Here is a 24,543-nt window from a genome sequence, read left to right as displayed (position 1 = left end):
TCTTTCCCTGGTCAGGACAGGTGAGCTCACCAAGAGAAGACACTGCCTGGCTGAACCATGCAATACCTGAATTCCCTGTAGTGAAGACACTCCCATGTAGAGGAAAACTCCGTAGAGTACCGGCATCGGGATAAACTGAAGACGAAAGGGCAGAAAGGCCAGAAATTAAATTTGGTATCATAGCACACTCAAGATTATATAAACTTCCAAATCTCCAAGAACGAAGCCAAGTCACAAAATCACTGCATAGATGCTGCATTCGTTTCTGCTGCCTTTACGTGACTTAGAAGTAGAAGCAAAAACAGACGCTGACAATGATAAAATATCATTTTGTTCGGAAATGAAATGATTACACGTAAGCGTAATTTGGTCCTGGTTAAATCATAGGTCTCACATCTTCTTCTCCCCATCTGGCTCTTCCTCCTCCAGGGAAATGGGCGCGCACACACACACACACGCACACGCACACACACGCACACGCACACACACACACATCTCTTTTACGGAACTGAAACGTTTTAAATCTTTTCTAATCGCAGAATCATCTCCTCAGGGATTTGGTGTATTTTAATATAGACTAATAACATTTGCTTTTTTACTAACCAGAGACTTGAGGGCAGGAGTAGGGAGGTTATCTTAACAGAGAAGGAATAATTTGGGGAGAAATATCAACATTACTCTACTGCACTTGACTATACATACTTACCACATTATATCAATCTAGGTAATTTTCAGAGCAACTCTATGAGGTAGAGTAATGAGGCCTATGGAACCAAGGCAAGGAAAGTCTTTTTGCAAAGACTCAACTCGACTTGCTTTTATTCTGAGGCTAAAGAACATTCTCAAACGTAATTCTTCTTTGAACCAGAAAATCCCCATTGGATTTTACGTTGCTCCAGCTCTAGAGTGAGTAGACATCTCAATTTGGTGCTAACCTGGTTGGAAGAACTATTGAATGGTTTCCTAAAAGAATCCCCCTGAGACAGTTACAGGAAGGCCAGGCAGTGCCCACCACCAGGCCTTCATGGTTACATTCCCAGAGGAGCAGCGACCTTTGGGCTCCTGCAGATGGCACCTGGACCAGAGGCACCTAGGGCTGGGGACAGAGAGTAGAAGGGGGCAGGGCCATGAGGAGAGGTGGCAAGATTAAGTGGAAGGTAAGGGGACAGGAAGATGGTTCAGAATCCTTTCCCTCCTCTCCCACTTCTCACCCTTAAATAGCATTTGCAGTGCAGGCTGAGGTGGTTGACAATTCAACAAAAAGAAGGAGAAGGAAGCAAAGGAGATAAGTAAGTGCTCCGGAATGGTTGGGGCTTGCAGATAGAGCTTTCCTTTTGATTCTATTTTTCCCAGATGCAGGTCTTACACCCACAAAAAAAATTTTTTTCTCATTTTCAAGGTGGCTCCATCTGTCCAAAAATCCTCTTTTCACCCCACATGTCACACCAGCCACTGCCCATTTTTCTGTTCCACTTCACAGAAAAAAACCTCTTGAAAGAGTTGTCTGCCCACATGCCCTTTACTTCCTCACCACCTATTTACTCTCCGGCCCGTCATTCGGCTTCTGCTCTATTGTTCCAATGAATCTGCTCTTGTCAAGTCCCGTTAGGCCTCCATGTTGCCAAACCCAATGGCCTGGATTTAGTCTTCATCTTTCCAGACAGCTTCTGACCAATCACTCCCCTTGCTTGGCTTCCCTGACATCACAGCCTGCTGGTGTCCCTCCTCCGCCGCCAGCAGCTCCTCTGAGCCTCTGTTGCTATCTCCTCCTCTACCCAACTTCGAAATATCGGCTCTCCTTAGACTCTGCTCTTCTCTCTAGTCCTCCTCTTTTATATCTACCTTTCTCCCTCATCCACTCTTTTGGCTTTCAATACCACCGATGTGCTGTTGACTCCCACATTTATATTTTTAGCCCAGAAGCCTCCTCTAGCCTCTTCACTCAGATGCCTCCCAGACATCTCACTCAAATCTGACCACGCCCACCCCTTATAAAATCACTTCCTCCTTCATAACAGTCTTCTCCCTCTTAAATGCCATCACTCTCCACACAGATGGTCAAGTCAGAAACCTAGCAGGCATTTTGATGCTTCCATTTTCCTCACCCCATTCCATATCCAGTCGACCAGCAGGACCTTTGGATCTCCTCTGAGATATCTATGCATCCCTACTACCAACTTCCTCATCCAAGCCACCATCCTCTCTCACCTATAATAGACTCACCAGTCTCTCTGCCTCTATTTTTCCTCAACCCTAAAAGCATATTCTCTAGATATCAGCCAGAGAGATCTTTTTAAAATCCTAAATGGATCATGTCCCTCTCCTGTTAAAACCCTTCAAAGGTTACCTTTACCAGTGTCAGCGAGGCCCTGCGTGATCTGCCCCTGCCCACTCTTCAATCTCATCTCAATGCTCTTGCCTTAACTCAACACCCTTGAGCCCTGGTATCTCCTAGAACACATATCACCATTTCCCTCCTCAGGGCCTGTCTAGACTGCTTTTCTCCCTTCCCCCACGCCCTCTCCCACCACCCATGGCATGGCTGGCTCCATCTCATCTCAAATACCATCTCCTTAGAGAGGCCTTCTCTGACCATAGTAACTAAAACATCTCCCCTTAATTCTCTATAGTACTACAGAGAGTACCATATATTTCCTTTTATCACACATCATATTCTGTAATTACCGTGTTTGCTTTCTTAACTAACTTTCTTAACTACATCTTATCTGTCTTATACCACTAGAATAAATTCCTTCAGGGCAGGTATTTGTACGTGTATCTGTTTGCCGTAGTGCTGTATTCCCAGCACCTAACAGAATTCCTGGCACAAATCAGGCACTCAGTATTTACCTAATGAATGAATGAACGGTTACCTTTAATATAGCTGTCATGAAGACTGAGCAGCCCATCAGCACAAAGATCATAAGGCCTGTTACTCTCTGTTCTCGGATACCCAAGAATTTGGGCTGTTCTCCAGGGGCAGAGCACTCAGATTCCAGTTTGAGGCTGTTCACATGTGTGATGGACAGGACAGTTGCAGCCACAAACCAGGGCAGGCCCATGACGGAGCAGACACCCAGCATGACGGCCACCATCAGCAGGTCCAGGTGGTAGCCACATCCTTTCTGTGGGGAAACAGAGTCTCCGTCACCATCAGTGGGCTGGCTGTAGTGGGACATAGGACAGTGAGCTAAGAGTCTCAGGCCCAAAGCAGGAAGGAGTGTATGGATAAGAAGGAAGGGGTCCAGAGATTCCAGCAGAGTCTTCCAGCCCCTCCTGGTGTGGAGGGAACAGAGAAGAAAGAGAAACCTTAGCTGGTCTTACACATGCCAATATCCGATTTTTATTCAAGTGCCCCCAGATCTCACCCTGAGTCTCACATATCCAAAGATTCATCCTTTCTTGACAGAGTAAGCAGAGACCAAGCCACATCTTGACCATTCTAGAGGGTAGACCCTACAGGAGTCGGAGATAAACAGGTTCCCACAAACCCTCCCCATTCCTTGCCAAATACGGATGCTGCCTACTCTAGGGAAGAAAGGAATAGAGATGAGGCATGAAGCCTCTCACTAATAAATGTACTGGCACCAACCCTACCTCCCAGAATCCTTGGGCTCAAGGTTCAGTCTGGAAACCTCGATAATGGACATCAATGAGAGAATACCTGTTTCTGGGAAACAGCGGCCCAAGCCCTGACCTGAACATCAGGAACCTAAGCCCGACCCAGACCATGTGGCTACGTGGGGACCACCAGGAATTCTGCCCACCCACCTCCCTCACAGGTTTGAGAGAAGAGTAATGGACTCCAAGCTTCCTTCACATCATACAATCATGCTCTACCCTAGTTTCATCTCCAAACCAATCTTTGTCATTAATGGAGGGATTGGAAACCCCTGGAAACCCCATATGAGCTCCTCCCATGACTGATTTTATCCAGGTTCTACAGTTCCTGACCTAAACAGGCTTACCCTAAATTTTTAAAAAATATAATAGGCTGCCGTTATGAGTCCTAGGTCAGAACTTCTTGTTACCTTGAGCTTGTGTTCCTTCCTGTTAATGATGACAGCTGTGATCTGCTGGTCCATGAATATCAAGATAGTGCAGAGAAGAGCTGGGATAATTGCAGCTATCACAGTCCACCAGGGATTGGGGCCAATGGGACTAATAATCCAGCCTCGATCATCCCGTGTTGGCTAAAGGGAAAAAACAAGATTTCTGTATTTCAAGTTAACTATAGTCATTAGGGCAAAACAGATCAAACTGAATCACAACAAGCACAATTCTTTCTATTCCTGAATGAGAATCCTTATTAAAAAAAAAAAAAAAAAAAAAAAGCATGAAACACAGGAAATCTATGGCCTTGTTCCAAATCCCCTTTTGAAAGACTCGGTCCCCAACTGTCAACTTCTTATGGAATATTCATTACTACTTCACTTCCTTCCCCTACTCTCCAAACCCCTGTGTACAGAAAAAGTGACTTTATCTCAACATTAGCCCAAGTAAAATATAATTAACAACAAAATCTGTTGTCAAAAAAGAACTTAATGACTTCCAAAGACAAATATAAATAACTTTGATTATCCTCCTCACTGCTCCCCTCCAGAAGCCGTATAATGTATGTCTACAGAACAAATAAAGGCAACATAGAACCAGTTACATGGAATTTCAGGGGACTGGTCCAAGGACCTCCTCCCATCAGCAGTGAAACAGGGGTCCAGGCACTAGAGACTTGAGAAAGGAGCCCAAGACTGCTGAGCTTGGGGACTTGTGTGATCTAGGACTCTCTCTGATGTCCCTGTAAGACTACTGTTCATCAACCTTATTTGGGTGTTTGTAAAATTCCTAAACTCTCCTAGATCTCAAAAAAATGCTAAGGTACTCTGAGGAAGAAAAGTTCACTTTGTTTGGCGAGTAGTGATGGAGGATAAAAGGCCAGGGGTACAAATGGGCCCAGAATTCACCAAAACTCAATGAACAAAGCAAAGACTATCACATCCAAAGTATTTGGTTCCATATGGGTTATGACTCTAGGATTCAAACACTCTTCAATAATGTCACCAAGTCCCAAATTATGAATAGCTTAGGTTCCGAAAGTTTACAGAATCTGTGTTTCCTTAGTAACAATGTTCTAAGTGGTAGGTAAATTGTTAGGTCAACACAAAAACTTATTAAACCCTGACTGACATTACCCCATCAGTACTAGTACTAGCCTTCAGATTGGGTCTTGGCCACTGGCGGCCATGTGGTGTAATAGGGAAGAGAAGAAGGAAGAAAATTTCTTCTCTGCTTCCTGAAAGTGAGGCCTGCCAATGAGGAACACTTTCTTTGACATTCTCCCATCTCCCCTCTCGTCTCTCCTACCTCGCAGAGGCCTTCTTCCCAGATGTCCCAGAAATTCAGTGTCTTCTGACTGTCTTAAGCCTACCCATCAGGGAACATTTCCAGGGACTTCTTAATGCTCCCAGATTAGTTATTTTTACACAAAATCCATTCCTCCCGCAGGGTCAACCTCAGCCAGGTATTAGAGAAAAAGCTGACTGCACTCGTTCACACAAAGGTGAGAATGCCATATTCTAGGACGTATATATTTTTAAAGAGGGTGTTTTTTAATCCATCAATTTCTAACTGGTGGCATTTCAGTGAATTCAACAAAATAAAATTTAAAATTTTCAAGCAATATGGAAAAAGGTATTTTTAACCAGGCCTACTTCAGAGAGAGCGAGAGAGAGAAAGGGAAGACAAGGCCAACTGTGCCGGGTGTTTACAAGATAAAGGCCTACGTTCCAGTTCCCTCCTCCTCCCCAGCCTCCCCCATTCTCTCCTCTCCTGGTTCCTCTCTGGTCCCTGAGGACGCCCAGGTTTTCTCTCCTCTCCACCCTGCGGGGACCTACGGAACTGAGCTCAGCTCTTCCATCTTCTCAGTTTACTCAGTTAGTGCCCCCAAATTGAAATAGATTTGGAGTCCCCATGTTTTGATCATTTGTTTTACTTTTTTGTATTGGTTTTTGGATAAACAGTATAGATTATAGAGAGATATACAAACAATGGATGAGGGTTGAAGTGATGTCACGATTAGTCTGGTGGGGGCCCTAGACTGAGAATGAAGCTCCTGGGCCAGCTCACCTCCTCGTAGGGCAAGATTCCTGAGGGGCGGGACCGAGGCCGGCAAAGAGCCTTTTCATCCTTCCTGATACCCTTATACAGCTGATGCTCAGTGAAGTGCTGTTAACCGGACGTGTTCCAGAGACTCATATTTCCACAGTCTCTGGCATATATTTATGTAAATACACATATTCCATTGTTTTAAATCTTCACATATTAAAAACAATAAGTAGCATTAATGAAAATAAATAATAATTTTCACTCATTAAACAACGTTAGATGTTCTGACTTTTCTGACTTGAACTCGGCCAAGCCTGAGGAGTTTGCTTTTCTGAATGGTGAGGCAGGAGAGCAACGTTCAGGTTTAGAGGACTACACAATTCATGATCAGGATGGGGAAAGGCCTCTGAAATAACTTGGGACCAGATTCTATGAAACTCCGTAAGGGCATCAAGTAGCCTGAGATCTGTTTACCTTGAACACACTGGGAACTTGAAGCTTTGGTGATGGGATTCCAATCAAAAAATCAACAATCACCATTGTGAAGATAGTGAGGAAAACAGCAAAGTCACTCACCGTGGAGCGGACCTGGCACAAGAAAGGATTGGAGACGTGTTTCAGTAGGTTAAATATGATAGAAAAGACTCAGGTGTTGTAAAAGGCTTAAACATCCTCAGAAGAATGCTTTAATTTTATGGTTCAATTAATACAAGCATTTTTAAACAACAGGACACTGTTAACATGCCCAAATTCATCCCCGAAGTGTGGATAGGACGGGGGAGAATGAATCCTCTGACAAACTCTACTGGAACCCACTCCAAACTCTGAGGAGTTCTGTTTAGAGCATCTAGGCCAAGCATTTAGAGAATAGTTCTGAGAACTTGGGATAAGATTTCCTGGGACCAGCAAGGTCCAGCTGTGCCAGCCGAGAACCTCACAGCAGCACCACTCCTCTTCTCTCTCAGACCCAACATCGAGTCCATCTGCAAGTCCTGTTGGCTCTGCCTTCAGCTCATGCCCAGAATCTGAGCCCTTCTCACTGCCCCCACGGCTTCCACCCAGATCAAAGGCACCAGCGACTCTTGTCTCTATAGCTGCAGCAGACTCCTAACCCTGCCCCTGTCCTTATTTAAAGCTGCTGGAGGGACTTCCCTGGTGGCGCAGTGGTTAAGAATCTGCCTGCCAATGCAGGGGACACGGGTTCGAGCCCTGGTCCAGGAAGATCCCACATGCCGCGGGGCAAGTAAGCCCGTGCACCACAACTACTGAGCCTGCGCTCTGGAGCCTGTGAGCCACAACTACTGAGCCCACGCGCCACAACTACTGAAGCCTGCACGCCTAGAGCCTGCTCTCCGCAACTCGAGAAAGCCCACGTGCAGCAACGAAGACCCCATGCAGCCAAAAATAAATAAATAAATAAATTTTTTAAAATTAATGAAAAAAAATAAAGCCGCTGGAGTGATCATTCAAAACACAAGTCAGATCACATCACTCCTCTACCCAAACCCTGAAATGGCTCCTCATTTCACTGAATTAAAAAACCCAGAGCCCTTCTTGGTCTGTGAGGCCCGCATGCACTGGCATCTTTACTGCTCTGACCCAGCTCCCCACGCTCCCTGGCTCACTCACTCTGCTCCAGCCACACAGACCTCCTTGCTGTTTCTTACTCACGCCAGACTCACTCCCACCTCAGGGCCTTTATACTTGCTCATCCCTCTGCCTCAACTGCTTTCCCTCCAGGTAACCCTGTGGGTAGCTCCCTCTTTCACGTTCACTCAAATATCACCTTCCCCATCGGATCTTCTCTGATGCTCCTCCTTAAAAGTGGTCACCACCCTCCATCCCAGCACTTCCTGTACTCCTTTCCTACTTTATTTTTCTCCATAGCACTTATCACCATTTTGTCCCTTAGGGGACTGACTCTCCCACTCTACAGTTTAGTGTAGCTTTAATAAAATACAATGCCCCTCAAATGCCCAGTGCCCACCTTAATCCGAACTTCCAACGAGACAGAACCAAATATATCTTAGCCCCATGTAACATCACTGACACCTTCATCTGACTTTGCTTTCCTTTGAAACCTGAGGTTTCCAGCTCCCTTTCCCTGGTTTTGTTAGTTCTCCTCTGAATGTTACATAAATTCTCTGAAAATGTAGCTGCCCCACCGTGAAGCCCATCCTGACCAGCCTGGGGCCCAGGGCCCGTCTCTCCTCTGAACTCCTATGGCCCTTATGGCATCTAACTATTTACTACTGTCTCCTATGGGCATGGTTGCTTCATGGGTTTCCCTTTCCTATCTGACGGCAGGGACCATATATTTTTTAAAATCATATAATAGCTTTATTGAGATACAATTCACATGTTTTACAGTTTGTTTTATTATTTATTATTTTTTTATTGAAGGAGAGTTGATTTACAATGTTTCAGGTGTACAGCAAAGTGATTCAGTTCCATATATATATTCTTTTTCAGATCCTTTTCCGTTATAGATTATTACAAGATACGGAGTAGAGTTCCCTGAGCTCTACAGTAGGTCTTTGTTGTTTAATCTATTTTGTATATAGTAGCGTGTATGTTACAGAAGTCATATTTTAAACTTCTTCTGCATCCCCCGTAGCACTCGACCCGGGCCTGAGCAAGTAGTCAGTACACAGCTGCCACTTGTTCACAGTTCGTCCAGACCGGAAACACGCCCCAGAACTTACTCCATACGTGCCTCCCTTAACCACTGTGCAGGCTGACTGACGTCTGAGACTGTGTTTTCATCGTGAACGTGTGCACAGTAAATGCCTCAGCCACTGAGCCCTCACCCATTCATACATCCTGCTCTGCAAAGGCGCCCAACTGAAGACTCGCACACGCAGAAAAACCGCCACTTCCTCCTGATTGATCTCCTCCTCAAAGCAAAGACCCCTTTAGCCACGCTACGCTTGGCCTCTAATTCCACCCTGCCCAAACGAGTCACGACACAAATAATGCCATCTGCGTCAGGGAGAGACGGCTGAGGCTTCAAACCGTCATGCAGACCAAGTCAGCGATTTCATAAGCTATTGCCAGAGCCATCCCAGGGAGGAGACTCTGGGGTCCCCTACACACACCTCAAGCAATCATCCCAATTTACTATCTTCAGGAGCCAGCTCCAGCTGCTGCTCGCTACCTGCCCCAGCAGGCTGGAAATGAGACTTATCACTCTTAGAGAACACGATGACCACCTTAAACTCACCTGACACTTTTCAATCAAAACCTCTTAAGTATTAACCCCTCATCCCACACCACACATCTATGAAAGAGGCTGCTGGACACAGGAAGAAGAGAAGGCCACGCCCTCCAAAATCAGGTCATTTGGAGCTCGGCGCCTGCCAATCCACTCACAAGCACCACGGAGGCCTAGAACAGGCTCTGTTATATTAGAAGTCTAACACGAAAGAAATGCAAGAGCGTGCTACCTACTCTGGTTGGGAAATAGCGGCTTGTCTTAAATGTCTTCAAGGTGCTGGAGAGGATGAAGGTGGTGAAGAATAGAATGCAGGACCAAAAGAGCACATCGGGAGTATAGGGTCCATGGTGGCCACACACAGAGCCCGTGAACTCTCCATGCATCTCCTGGCACTCCTGAAGGAACAGGCATTCCGGGTGATGAAAGGCAGGCAGGAGGGAGGACACAGCTGCTGAGTCCACCAGCACCGTCATCCCACGGCTGCTGGGAAGCTCAGGCTGCCTGCAGCATCTACTTGCCCTCCATGTAGTTGTGGGGCTCTTGCTTGCAGGTAAGGGTGACTACTTAGAGTCCTAACTAAAACACTTTTGTAAAGGAAACCAAACTGTCTCAAGAAAACACGAGGTTCTAGGAGGGCCCTAGTAATCTGTATTATTTCTATTACAGAGGACTTCCAAACTTGAATGTTCTTCGAGCCCCACAAAACCTGGATGTGGCCCCCTACCCTCTCTGATTTCATCCGCCCACATCCTGAGTGCAGGGTCACTGGGTGGGATCGTGTGGGAGAGAAGAGAGAGGTAGTCCTCCTTTCCCTTTATGCAGAGAGAATTTTGAAGGGGAAAGGAAAGTCAGTAAGAATAGTTTAAAAAAAGCTTTATTTCTGTAAATGCCAGAGCTTGCTGAAGGGCTACCCCACTCCTACCTAGAAGGTCCCCTTAAACCTGGTGGTCACAAGACCGAGCCGCCTGGCAGCACCCAGACTTACACTAACAGTCAGGTTGGCCCAGTGGACTTCTGTTGTCACGATGTTGTGGTCCTTCCAGTACTGTAAGGTGTGATTGTTTGGGTTCTCTGGGAGAGTACACCTGCAGCTGAGGGGAGAAGAAAAAAGATTCCTAAGGGAAGTAGCCAAGTATTCAATTAAATATTTCTAGTCATGACAGGGCTACAGGCACTGCCAAAGCCCACATTATTTCTCCTTTGCCCACTTCAGATCCCTGAGGTTGGTCCTATTCATTGAGACCCAACCATACCCTGATTTTTCAGTCAATCGTTACTAAAACTGGGCTCAAGTCGGCATGCGGGTCTTGGGTTAAATTGTGCTGACAACCAAGTTTGGCATCTGACGTGGTAGTTTCCTTGCTTAGTTTGTATCTCTTAGGCTCTTCCTATGAAATTCACTCTACATGGCAAGGAGGACCGGATACGCCGTTCAGCTCTCAACAGCGTCCCCAAGCCTAAGTATCTTGCTCCTTAAACCTGCATCACATTCTTGCTCTAAAAATCAGAGCCTCTTGGAATTATATAAGACAGAAGCTACATTAGCCCTGGTAATATCCCACTATCTTGACCATTCCCTGGCTTCCCCCGGCCTCGTCTTGCATCCAAACCAGAGCAGACCAGACCTGTCCCACTGGCCACCATGTTGCTTCCTAGTCCCAGCATGCTTCACTCCTGAACTGCCTCCCAGTATACTCAACTGATACAGCCATTCCCACCAACTTTGTTTCATCTCTGATTTTAATGAGCATGCCTTCTAAGGATATAGCATCACAGAATTAAAATTCAAAAAGATCTCAATAGGTAATAACCATAGGAGGAAATCAACAAAATGAAACTAGGGAAAGCCATAAAGTCCTACATTTAGGTATAAAAAAATCAATTCCAGACTTGGAAACAACAAAGATGTCCTTCAGTAGGTGAATGGATGTACTGTAGTACATCTAGACAATGGACTATTACTCAGTGCAATAAAGAAATGAGCTATCAAGCCATGGAAAGATACAGAAGACCTTTAAGTGCGTATTACGAAGAGAATGAAGCCAATCTGAAAAGCCTACGTACTGTTTCATCACAACTCTATGACATTGTGGAAAAGGCAAAACTATGGAGTAAAAAGATCAGTGGTTGCCAGGGGCTGGGGTGATGGGGAGGGATAAATATGAAGAGCACAGAGGATTTTTAGGGCAGGGAAGCTATTCTGTAGGACACTATAGTGGCAGATATGTCATTACACATTTGTCAAAACCCACAGAATGTACAATGCCAAGAGTGAACCCTAATGTAAACTCTGGACTTTGGGTAATTATGATGTGTCACTGACTGCAACAAACATGGCACTCTGGTGAGGGATGTTGATAGTGGGGGAGGCTGTGCGTGTGTGCACAGTGGGTGTGTGGGAACTCTCTGTACTTTCGGCTCAATTCTGCTGTGATTCTAAAACTTGTTCTTAAAAGATTAAGTCTATTTAGGGACTTGCCCGGTGGCGCAGTGGTTAAGAATCCGCCTGCCAATGCAGGGGACACGGGTTCGAGCCCTGGTCCGGGAAGATCCCACATGCTGCGGGGCAACTAAACCCGTGCGTCACAACTACTGAGCCTGTGCTCTAGAGCCCACGGGCCACAGCTACTGAAGCCCGTGCACCTAGAGCCCGTGCTCTGCAACAAGAGAAGCCACCCCAATGAGAAACCTGCGCACCGCAAAGAAGAGTGGCCCCTGCTCGCCACAACTAGAGAAAGCCCGCACCCAGCAATTAAGACCCAATGCAGCGAGGAGGAGCTTCAAAATGGCGGAAGAGTAAAACGCGGAGATCACCTTCCTCCCCACAGATACATGAGAAATCCATCTACACGTGGAACTGCTGCTATAGAACACCCACTGAACGCTGGCAGAAGACCTCAGACCTCCCAAAAGGCAAGAAACCCCCCACATACCTGGGTAGGGCAAAAGAAAAAAGAAAAAACAGAGACAAAAGAGGGAGCTGTGAAGGAGGAAAGGTCTTCACACACTAGAAGCCCCTTCACGGGCGGAGACTGCAGGTGGCGAAGGAGAGAGGCTTCGAAGCCGCGGAGGAGAGCGCAGCCACAGGGGTGCAGAGGGCAAAGTAGAGAGTTTCCCTCACAGAGGATCGGTGCGACCAGCACTCACCAGCCCGAGAGGCTTGAATGCTCACCCGCCAGGGCGGGCGGGGGCTGGGAGCTGAGGCTCGGGCTTCGGTCGGAGCGCAGGGAGAGGACTGGGGTTGGCTGCATGAACACAGCCTGAGGGGGGCTAGAGTTCCACGGCTAGCCGGGAGGGAGTCCGGGGAAAAGTCCGGACCTGCCGAAGAGGCGAGAGACTTTTTCTTCCCTCTTTGTTTCCCGGTGAGCGAGGGGACGGCATTCAGAGCGCCGCTTAAAGGAGCTCCAGAGACGGCGCAAGCCGCGGCTAAAAGCGCAGACCCCAGAGACGGGCATGAGACGCTAAGGCTGCTGCTGCCGCCACCAAGAAGCCTGTGTGCGAGCACAGGTCACTGTCCACACCTCCCTTCCGGGGAGCCTGTGCAGCCCGCCACTGCCAGGGTTCCGGGATCCAGGAACAACTCCCCCGGGAGAACGCACGGCGCGCCTCACGCTGCTGCAACGTCACGCCGGCCTCTGCCACCGCAGGCTCAATCCGCATGCGCACCCCTCCCTCCCTCCGGCTTGAGTGAGCCAGAGCCCCCAGTCAGCTGCTCCTTTAACCCCGTCCTGTCTGAGCGAAGAACAGACGCCCTCCTGCGACCTACATGCAGAGGCGGGGCCAAATCCAAAGCTGAACCCCAGCAGCTGTGCGAACAAAGGAGAGAAAGGGAAATCTCTCCCAGCAGCCTCAGGAGCAGCGGATTAAATCTCCACAGTCAATTTGATGTACCCTGCATCTGTGGAATACCTGAATAGACAAAAAAATCATCCCAAATTGAGGAGGTGGACTTTGGGAGCAACGATATATATATATATATTTTTTCCCTTTTTCTCTTTTTGTGAGTGTGTATGCGTATGCTTCTGTGTGTGATTTTGTCTGTATAGCTTTGCTTTTACCATTTGTCCTAGGGTTCTGTCTGGCCATTTTTTTGTTTGTTTTTGTTTTTTGTTTTTAGTATAGTTTTCAATGCTTGTTATCATTGGTGAATTTGGTTTGGTTGTTCTTTTTCTTTCTTTTATTTTAATTACTTAAAAAATTTTTTAATAATTTTTTGGTTTTTATTTTAGTAACTCTTTATTTTATTTTATCTTTTTCTTTCTTTCTTTTCTCCCTTTTATTCTGAGCCGTGTGTATGAAAGGCTCTTGGTGCTCTGGCCAGGCATCAGGGCTGTGCCTCTGAGGCGGGAGAGCCAAGTTCAGGACATTGGTCCACCAGAGACCTCCCAGCTCCACGTAATATCAAATGGCACAAATCTCCCAGAGATCTCCATCTCAATGCCAAGACCCAGCTCCACTCAACGGCCAGCAAGCTACAGTGCCGGACACCCTATGCCAAACAACTAGCAAGACAGGAACACAAGCCCACCCATTAGCAGAGAGGCTGCCTAAAATCATAATAAGGTCACAGACACCCCAAAACACACCATCAGACGTGGACCTGCCCAGCAGAAAGACAAGATCCAGCCTCATCGACCAGAACACATGCACTAGTCCCCTCCACCAGGAAGCCTACACAACCCACTGAACTAACCTTAGCCACTGGGGGCAGACACCAAAAACAAGGGGAACTATGAACCTGCAGCCTGCGAAAAGGAGACCCCAAACATAGTAAGTTAAGCAAATTGAGAAGACAGAGAAACACACAGCAGATGAAGGAGCAAGGTAAAAACCCACCAGACCTAACAAATGAAGAGGAAATAGGCAGTCTCCCTGAAAAAGAATTCAGAAAAATGATGGTAAAGGTGATCCAAAATCTTGGAAATAGAATGGAGAAAATACAAGAAACGTTTAACAAGGACCTAGAAGAACTAAAGAGCAAACAAACAGTGATGAACAACACAATAAATGAAATTAAAAATTCTCTAGAAGGGATCAATAGCAGAATAACTGAGGCAGAAGAACGGATAAGTGACCTGGAAGATAAAATAGTGGAAATAACTACTGCAGAGCAGAATAAAGAAAAAAGAATGAAAAGAATTGAGGACAGTCTCAGAGACCGCTGGGACAATATGAAACACACCAACATTCAAATTATAGGGGTCCCAGAAGAAGAAGAGAAAAAGAAAGGGACTGAGAAAATATTTGAAGAGATTATAGTTGAAAACTTCCCTAATATGGGAAAGGAAATAGTTAATCAAGTCCAGGAAGCACAGAGAGTCCCATACAGGATAAATCCAAGGAGAAACATGCCAAGACACATATTAATCAAACTATCGAAAATTAAATACAAAGAAAACATATTAAAAGCAGCAAGGGAAAAACAACAAATAACACATAAGGGAATCCCCATAAGGTTAACAGCTGAACTTTCAGCAGAAACTCTGCAAGCCAGAAGGGAGTGGCAGGATATATTTAAAGTGATGAAAGGGAAAAACTTACAACCAAGATTACTCTATCCAGCAAGGATTTCATTCAGATTTGACGGAGAAATTAAAACCTTTACAGACAAGCAAAAGCTAAGAGAATTCAGCACCACCAAACCAGCTTTACAACAAATGCTAAAGGAACTTCTCTAGGCAGGAAACACAACAGAAGGAAAAGACCTACAATAACAAACCCAAAACAATTAAGAAAATGGTAATAGGAACATACTTATCGATAATTACCTTAAATGTAAATGGATTAAATGCTCCAACCAAAAGACACAGACTGGCTGAATGGATACAAAAACAAGACCCGTATATATGCTGTCTACAAGAGACCCACTTCAGACCTAGAGACACATACAGACTGAAAGTGAGGGGATGGAACAAGATATTCTATGCAAACGGAAATCAAAAGAAAGCTGGGGTAGCAATTCTCATATCAGACAAAATAGACTTTAAAACAAAGACTATTACAAGAGACAAAGAAGGACACTACATAATGATCAAGGGAGGATCAATCCAAGAAGACGATATAACAATTGTAAATATTTATGCACCCAACATAGGAGCACCTCAGTACATAAGGCAAATACTAACAGCCATAAAAGGGGAAATTGACAGTAACACAGTCATAACAGGGGACTTTAACACCCCACTTTCACCAATGGACAGATCATCCAAAATGAAAATAAATAAGGAAACATAAGCTTTAAATGATACATTAAACAAGATGGACTTAATTGATATTTAAAGGACATTCCATCCAAAAACAACAGAATACACTTTCTTCTCAAGTGCTCATGGAACATTCTCCAGGATAGATCATATCTTGGGTCACAAATCAAGCCTTGGTAAATTTAAGAAAATTGAAATCGTATCAAGTATCTTTTCCGACCACAATGCTATGACCCTAGATATCGATTACAGGAAAAAAATCTGTAAAAAATACAAACACATGGAGGCTAAACAATACACTACTTAATAACGAAGACATCACTGAAGAAATCAAAGAGGAAATCAAAAAATACCTAGAAACAAATGACGATGAAAACACGATGACCCAAAACCTATGGGATGCAGCAAAAGCAGTTCTAAGAGGGAAGTTTATAGCAATACAATCCTACCTCAAGAAACAAGAAACATCTCAAATAAAAAACCTAACCTTACACCTAAAGCAATTAGAGAAAGAAAAACAAAAAAACCCCAAAGTTAGCAGAAGGAAAGAAATCATAAAGATCAGATCAGAAATAAATGAAAAAGAAATGAAGGAAATGATAGCAAAGATCAATAAAATTAAAAGCTGGTTCTTTGAGATGATAAACAAAATTGATAAACCATTAGCCAGATTCATCAAGAAAAAAAGGGAGAAGACTCAAATCAATAGAATTAGAAATGAGAAAGGGGAAGTAACAACTAACACTGCAGAAATACAAAGGATCATGAGAGATTACTGCAAGCAACTATATGCCAATAACATGGACAACCTGGAAGAAATGGACAAATTCTTAGAAAAGCACAACCTTCCAAGACAGAACCAGGAAGAAATAGAAAATATAAACAGACCAATCACAAGCACTGAAATTGAAACTGTGATTTAAAATCTTCCAACAAACAAAAGCCCAGGACCAGATGGCTTCACAGGAGAATTCTATCAAACATTTAGAGGAAAGCTAATACCTATCCTTCTCAAACTCTTCCAAAACACAGCAGAGGGAGGAACATTCCCAAACTCATTCTACAAGCCCACCATCACCCTGATACCAAAACCAGACAAAGATGTCACAAAAAAAGAAAACTACGGGGCAATGTCACTGATGAACATAGATGCAAAAATCCTCAATAAAATACTATCAAACAGAATCCAACAGCACATTAAAAGGATCATACACCATGATCAAGTGGGGTTTATCCCAGGAATGCAAGGATTCTTCAATATATGCAAATCAATCGATGTGATACACCATATTAACAAATTGAAGGAGAAAAACCATATGATCATCTCAATAGATGCAGAGAAAGCTTTCGACAAAATTCAACACCCATTTACGATAAAAACTCTCCAGAAAGTAGGCATAGAGGGAACTTACCTCAACATAATAAAGGCCATATATGACAGGCCCACAGCCAACATCATCCTCAATGGTGAAAAACTGAAACCATTTCCACTAAGATCAGGAACAAGACAAGGTTGCCCACTCTCACCACCATTATTCAACATAGTTTTGGAATTTTTTGCCACAGCAATCAGAGAAGAAAAAGAAATAAAAGGAATCCAAATCGGAAAAGAAGAAGTAACGCTGTCACTGTTTGCAGATGACATGATACTATACATAGAGAATCCTAAAGATGCTACCAGAAAACTACTAGAGCTAATCAATGAATTTGGTAAAGTAGCAGGATACAAAATTAACACACAGAAATCTCTTGCATTCCTATACACTAATGATGAAAAATCTGAAAGTGAAATTAAGAAAACACTCCCAGGGGCTTCCCTGGTGGCGCAGTGGTTGGGAGTCCGCCTGCCGATGCAGGGGACACGGGTTCGTGCCGTGGTCCGGGAGGATCCCATGTGCCGCGGAGCGGCTGGGCCCGTGAGCCATGGCCGCTGGGCCTGCACGCCCGGAGCCTGTGCTCCGCAATCGGAGAGGCCACAGCAGTGAGAGGCCCGTGTACCGCAAAAAAAAAAAGAAAAGAAAAGAAAAGAAAACACTCCCATTTACCATTGCAGCAAAAAGAATAAAATACCTAGGAATAAACCTAAGGAGACAAATGACCTGTATGCGGAAAATTATGACACTGATGAAAGAAATTAAAGATGATACAAATAGATGGAGAGCTATACCATGTTCTTGGACTGGAAGAATCAACATTGTGAAAATGACTATAGTACCCAAAGCAATCTACAGATTCAGTGCAATCCCTATCAAACTACCACTGGCATTTTTCACAGAACTAGAACAAAAAATTTCACAATTGCTATGGAAACACAAAAGACCCCGAACAGCCAAAGCAATCTTGAGAAAGAAAAACAGAGCTGGGGGAATCAGGCTCCCAGACTTCAGACTATACTACAAAGCTACAGTAATCAAGACAGTATGGTACTGGCACAAAAACAGAAATATAGATCAATGGAACAGGATAGAAAGCCCAGAGGTAAACGCACGCACATATGGTCACCTTATCTTTGATAAAGGAGGCAAGAATATACAGTGGAGAAAAGACAGCCTCTTCAATAACTGGTGCTGGGAAAACTGGACAGGTACATGTAAAAGTATGAAATTAGAACACTCCCTAACACCCTGCACAAAAATAAACTCAAAATGGATTAAAGAGGGCTTCCCTGGTGGCGCAGTGGTCGAGAGTCTGCCTGCTGATGCAGGGGACATGGGTTCGTGCCCCGGTCCGGGAAGATCCCACATGCCGCGGAGCGGCTGGGCCTGTGAGCCATGGCCGCTGAGCCTGTGCGTCCGGAGCCTGTGCTCCGCAACAGGAGAGGCCACAGCAGTGAGAGGCCCGCGTACCGCAAAAAAAAAAAAAAGGATTAAAGACCTAAATGTAAGGCCAGACACTATCAAACTCTTAGAGGAAAACAGGCAGAACACTCTATGACATAAATCACAGCAAGATCCTTTTTGACCCACCTCCTAGAGAAATGGAAATAAAAACAAAAATAAACAAATGGGACCTAATGAAACTTAAAAGCTTTTGCACAGCCAAGGAAACCATAAACAAGACGAAAAGACAACCCTCAGAATGGGAGAAAATTTTTGCAAATGAAGCGACAGACAAAGGATTAATCTCCAAAATTTACAAGCAGCTCATGCAGCTCAATATCAAAAAAAAAAACAACCCAATCCAAAAATGGGCAGAAGACCTAAATAGACATTTCTCCATAGAAGATATACAAATTGCCAACAAACACATGAAAGGATGCTCAACATCACTAATCGTTAGAGAAATGCAAATCAAAACTACAGTGAGGTATCACCTCACACCGGTCAGGATGGCCATCATCAAAAATCTACAAACAATAAATGCTGGAGAGAGTGTGGAGAGAAGGGAACCCCTCATACACTGTTGGTGGGAATGTAAATTGATACAGCCACTATGGAGAACAGTATGGAGGTTCCTTAAAACCTAAAAATAGAACTACCATACGACCCAGCAATCCCACTACTGGGCATATACCCTGAGAAAACCATAATTCAAGAAGAGTCATGTACTACAATGTTCATTGCAGCTCTACTTACAACAGCCAGGACTGGAAGCAACCTAAGTGTCCATCAACAGATGACTGGATAAAGAAGATGTGGCACATATATACAATGGAATATTACTCAGCCATAAAAAGAAACGAAATTGAGTTATTTGTAGTGAGGTGGATGGACCTAGAGTCTGTCATACAGAGTGAAGTCAGTCAGAAAGAGAAAAACAAATACCATACGCTAACACATATATATGGAATCTTAAAAAAAAAAATGGTCATGAAGAACCTAGGGGCAAGATGGGTATAAAGACGCAGACCTACTAGAGAATGGACTTGAGGACACCAGGAGGGGGGAGGGTAAGCTGGGACAAAGTGAGAGAGCGGTAGTGTATATATGGACATATATACATTACCAAATGTAAAATAGATAGCTAGTGGGAAGCAGTCGCGTAGCACAGGGAGGGCAGCTCAGTGCTTTGTGACCAGCTAGAAGGGTGGGATAGGGAGTGAGACTCAAGAGCAAGGAGATATGGGGATATATGTATATGTATAACTGATTCACTTTGTTATAAAGCAGAAACTAACACACTGCTGTAAAGCAATTATACTCCAATAAAAATGTTAAAAAAAAAAAACCAATGCAGCCTAAATAAATAAATTTATTATTTTTTTTAAATTAAGTCTATTTAAAAAATCAGTTCCACACATATTAACATAAAATCACTTGAAGAGTTGGGGAGTTCTAGCTTCATATCAGCTCTATATGAATCGACAGTGGAATGCAATGGAAATATAAGAAAAATACCATCTTGAGCTTTATTAACAAAGAACTACAGTATCCAGATTCAAAGTCTACTCAGTCCAGAGCTGGTCACTTTTGTCTGTCTTCTCCCACTAGAATATAGCCTCATGAGGGTAGATCCTTTGTCTGTCATGTTCACCGTTATGTTTCCAGAGCCTAAACAGTGCCTGGCACAGAGTAGGTGCTCAACAAATATTTGTTAAATGAATGAATAAATGAATGATTAAAAAAGGTCAAAGAATGAACCTTACTCCAATGCCAATGGGCAATCCACTAGCTTCAAAGATTATACTCCCTAATGGTGATTATTCTGTAATAAAATCATTTTTAAATTCTAATGCATGTTTTATGAGTCCTGATTTTTAAAGGGTGAATGAAAGGATAGCTAGAATCTAGAAAAGTGTATCTGTGGCTGGCTGGCAGGCACTTCCATGCAGTGTGCCTTCTGCTCAGGCAGTTTCACATTGACATTGTTCACTTCACAACCAGACCTTCCACATCAGAATGGTACAGCCAGAAGGAGGGAACTTGATGTTCAAAGCTAAAGGATGAGGAGAATTCTATTTAATCATAATTTGGAGAAGACTATTCCAGAGAAGAAATGTTTATAGGACCAGACTCTCCTAGAGGGTTGAAAACACAGCCAAATACTCTGTCCCTTTTCCAAATGCTCCAAACCATACTGAATAACCGAACAAAATACAATCTCTTGAGTTGAAATCTAGGTAAATAAGTAGATTTCTAGATCTTTAGCATACAGAGTAAGAGACCTGTGGATCTGTAAGGAATTATTAATATTCTCTACCTGATAATGCGTAAGAGTAGCCTATATATACTTAGAGAGATCTTGATGTGGTCCAAGGCCTCACAAGTCCTTGCAAAAGAAGTTCTTCCCAACAACTAACTTGAATTCTCCCTGCTACATTTGCAGCCTACTTTTGTCTTAATGCCTGGACCCAAAAGACATGCCCTGGAAAGCATTTCTCAAGTCCCCTCTGAGGTTCACTCTTAATCCATCTTCCCCTTCATCACTTTTGACTGTTCTCCTCTGGCAGGCCCCCAGGTCTCCACGTCATGTCTGAGCTCTGTTTCCCAGAGGGCCAAGACACTTCCTTAACAGAAGCTACAAGTACTGCCTGGCACACTAGCTCAGCCATTATACTCAGGTCCTTCACTTTATTTTTTAAAAAAAGAAGAAGCAGAAAGCATACTTACTAATACAGGCTAAGGTGGTCCAGCTGACTGTGCATGTGGATGGGGTAGGTCTCTGCCAGGTGAATCAGCTTTTCTATTGCTTCATAGATGAAAATAATGCAAATCAGGGAGGCAAACGCTTCTTCAGTGAAGCGGGTAATGTAGCAGACAAGGGAACTGGCGTCAGTTGCCACAAGGACAATACACAGGAAGGCGGTCCACAGTCCGATACAAGCTCGCAGGGAGAGGTATGAAAGAGCATAGTCTCTGAAACAAAACCAAAGTTCATCAAAAATCAGGGGTGGATGGCATTACATTCTGACCCATTGCATTGGAGGCAAAGGGTCAGAAACGTGGTTAGTTCATCTCTTATTATCACTTCCAGTACTGCAACCCAGTTTGTCCCTAATTCTGACTGCACTTCACTCCTGAAGGCTGCCCTGGGATGGCATGACAAAGATTTGCTTTATGGGTGGTATTTGCCACAGCAAGGACAGAGACAGTGGAGGAGGTGGAAGCTGTCCGCCACACACTTCTGCCATCACTGCCCGACGTGATTAAGATCCTATTCTTGCAGTTAAGAAAAAAGAGCTGGCCCTTGTGGACATACTGTATAGCACAGGGAACTCTACCTAATGCACTGTGGTAACCTAAATGGGAGGGAAGTCCAAAAGGGAGCGGGTATCTGTATGCGCATGGCTGATTCATTTTGTTGTGCAGTGAAGGCTAACACAACAGTGTAAAGCAACCCTACTCCAATAAAAAGTAATAAAATAAAAAAAATGGACTGGAAATGGAAATGGAGGAGTTTGGATTAGCTAGGGAAAGTGTTTTTAAAGATAAAAAGTCAAGACTTCAATAGTGGTTGAAGGACATTAATAAAGCTCTTTAAGGCCAAGAGATCTGCTATTTTAGGCATGGTCCTACCTGGGGGCAGGGCAACAGACCAAACAATGCTCTTTGCCTACTTACACTCACCTAGGACCCTGACATTCAATCCTAACAGCACACTAACACATCCAGATAGAGTTTTCAGAAAACCAAATGTCTTACTTGCAGAATTTGAACAAAATCTTTTCAAACACAAGCACTGGCCCAGTACTTCCAAGGATGGTGAGAGCCTGTCCGGCAAACAAGGAATAGGCAATCCCAGTCATGGAGGCTCCAAACAAGGATTCAATTGCACTCTGAGAGGGGAAGAAAAGATTATCCCTGAGTCCACAGCCCGTCTGCAGTGAGTGATGCAGGCTTATGTGCAGCCCCAACTCAGCACTCCGGTGTGCCTGACAAGCCATTTGCTTGCATTTCGTCTTAGCAAGAGTGATGTGTACACAGTCTAATCCTCCTGTAAATGGATACCACTTTGATAATTCAGGTGCCCAAATCCATCCACATGTGATTCCTTAACTAAGTCCTGTTCTGCATGACTCAATTCAGTATTTATAAATATACATAGAAAAGCACAATGATACCATTCACACTACAGGCTGTCATACAGAGTCACCTTAAATCTTATTTGCATATGACATTGATATATCATTTTCCATCCTTGGGGCAATGGGCAATGCAACTGGGCAATCAGTTACTGAAATTGATATTCAAGCAGAAGAGGGTCTGTTCTAAAGGGAGAGCTGTGCTGCTGGCTGGCATGAGGTCAGAAGACCACAGTAATTCAGTAGGAAGAATCCAATCTCCTCAGTCCTCGCCCAGGGAACTTTCCCCCCGCAGTGGACTTGGCTGCCATCATAAAATTTTTACTCTTGTTTGGGACCATGAGAAGTGGTTAAAAGTTCTTACTATGCGCCCCTCAGTGGCTTCTCCGAGCAATCCCCCAAAGGTGATGACAGGTGACATGCAGGCACAGTACAGGAACAGAAAGGAGGCCAAACACTGTAAGCTGAGTGCATCCCGGTAGTCGCTCCAGTACCAGGGGGCCTTCCGCTTGATGTCCAGCACCAAGCCCCCAAACAGCCTGCGGAAACATGGCAGACAGGCCTCTAACGCAGTCCCTCTCCCAGGAAAGCGTGTCAACAGCACACATCTGAAAGCACTTCAGATGTGCTCTGAATTAGAGGTAATATTTTGGCTTCAATGTGACCCCAAGTTCAAGAGATCTCTCTGGGGCCAGCACGGATTCTATCTGCAACCAATCGCATGAGTTCGAATGATTATCCCAAGCATAAAAGGAATTAATTTGGGTGTGCATATTACCCATTCAGTAAACAGTTCCCAAAATTCAACAGGAAATTAAGTATTAGCTTCAAACTTCAAGTTCTGAGATGTTAGGAAGAAAGGTACAAAAGCATCAGGGTATTAAAATTGTTAGTTTTATTATACATTTTCTAGATAAAAAGCCCCTATCACATGCACTTTCTTACTCTGAACAACTACCCACCTTACTCTTGAGAAATTAGCATAATAATTCATTCATGCAGTTGACAAGTAGTAGCAGATACTTCATGCCAGGCACTGTGCCAGGTATTGGAGATGCAGCAGTAGCAAGGCAAACACAGCCCTTCTCTCTAGGACCAACAATCTAGTGCAGGGGACAGGCAGTGTTGTGAGGGAGCAAATGGCAGCAAAGAACAGGGACGGGCATTGCAGTGGGGACTGGAGAATGAACCAGGAGTTAGCCAGATGAGGCAGCGAGGCTGGCATGGATGACACCTAGGGATGAGAGCGCATGGCGGGCTCAAGGTGCTGAGTTATGGCTGGATAAGACAGTGTGAGGGGCAAAAACCAATAGACAAAGCTGGAGATGCTGGAAAAGCTGGGTCACAAAGGCCTTGTAAAAAAGGAATTAGAACTTGATCCCAATTATGTGTCAAGTACTGAAGGACTGTAAACAGGGAAGCAGCGTAAGTAAGCAGGCATTCTGGAAGGATCCCTCTGATGGGGGTGTAATGAGTGGAACGTAGGGCAAGACAGGAGGCTGTGGATTGGAAAGAGGAGAAGTGTGTGTATTCAAGGGCTAATCAGGAGGCAGAATTAACAGGACTTGGTGGCAGGACCTCAGGACCCCTCTCCACTTCCCAAGCATGAGACAGATGGAGAGCAAGGTGTCCTACACCAAGGAGGAGGAGTATTCCCAGACTGGGGCACTTTTGCTAAGAGTGGAATCGCTGCACCCGGGTAAAAGCTGTTAGGTGAGTAACAAAGAGAGCCATTCAGCGTTCTACAGGACAAATTACCTAGTTTCTTCTACACATGAATGACATAGGAAGAAAAAGGAGGAGAGCTGTTACAGAATGGGAACATAAAAACCAAATGCAAACCTCCATTGGATCCTATGCCAAACAAATGAACTCTAAAAAGATGTCGCTAAGACAACCACAAAAAGGTGAATATGGACTGAGCATGAGACAATTTAAAGAATTATTGTTAATTTTGTTAGATTTCATAATGGCATAATAGCCATTTTTCAAAATGTCCTTATCGGACAGGGATACCTGCTCAAGTAGTTACAGGGGAAATGACATGCTACTGGTGATGT

General features: G+C 44.3%; 1 protein-coding gene across 1 annotated transcript in view; it reads right to left on the bottom strand.

The window, feature by feature from the left end:
• The window catches only part of SLC4A8 (solute carrier family 4 member 8), a 79,705-nt gene that overhangs the window by 14,417 nt on the left and 40,745 nt on the right, over positions 1-24,543 (bottom strand). Inside the window, exons 12-20 of the mRNA XM_027106316.1 lie at positions 22,848-23,022; positions 22,104-22,237; positions 21,072-21,317; positions 10,305-10,410; positions 9,553-9,714; positions 6,577-6,690; positions 4,032-4,193; positions 2,874-3,125; positions 67-135 (exon numbers count right to left, since the gene is read on the bottom strand). Coding sequence (XP_026962117.1) covers positions 67-135; positions 2,874-3,125; positions 4,032-4,193; positions 6,577-6,690; positions 9,553-9,714; positions 10,305-10,410; positions 21,072-21,317; positions 22,104-22,237; positions 22,848-23,022 — 1,420 coding nt within the window. The remainder of the gene's footprint in view (positions 1-66; positions 136-2,873; positions 3,126-4,031; positions 4,194-6,576; positions 6,691-9,552; positions 9,715-10,304; positions 10,411-21,071; positions 21,318-22,103; positions 22,238-22,847; positions 23,023-24,543) is intronic.

The sequence above is a fragment of the Aethalodelphis obliquidens genome, unplaced genomic scaffold (genome assembly GCF_003676395.1).
Source record: "Aethalodelphis obliquidens isolate GAN/ISIS:26980383/991018 unplaced genomic scaffold, ASM367639v1 scaffold8, whole genome shotgun sequence".
NCBI classification, from domain to species: domain Eukaryota; kingdom Metazoa; phylum Chordata; class Mammalia; order Artiodactyla; family Delphinidae; genus Aethalodelphis; species Aethalodelphis obliquidens.
Note: the sequence above shows the minus strand (reverse complement) of the source record. Positions and strands in the feature narration are given on the sequence as shown.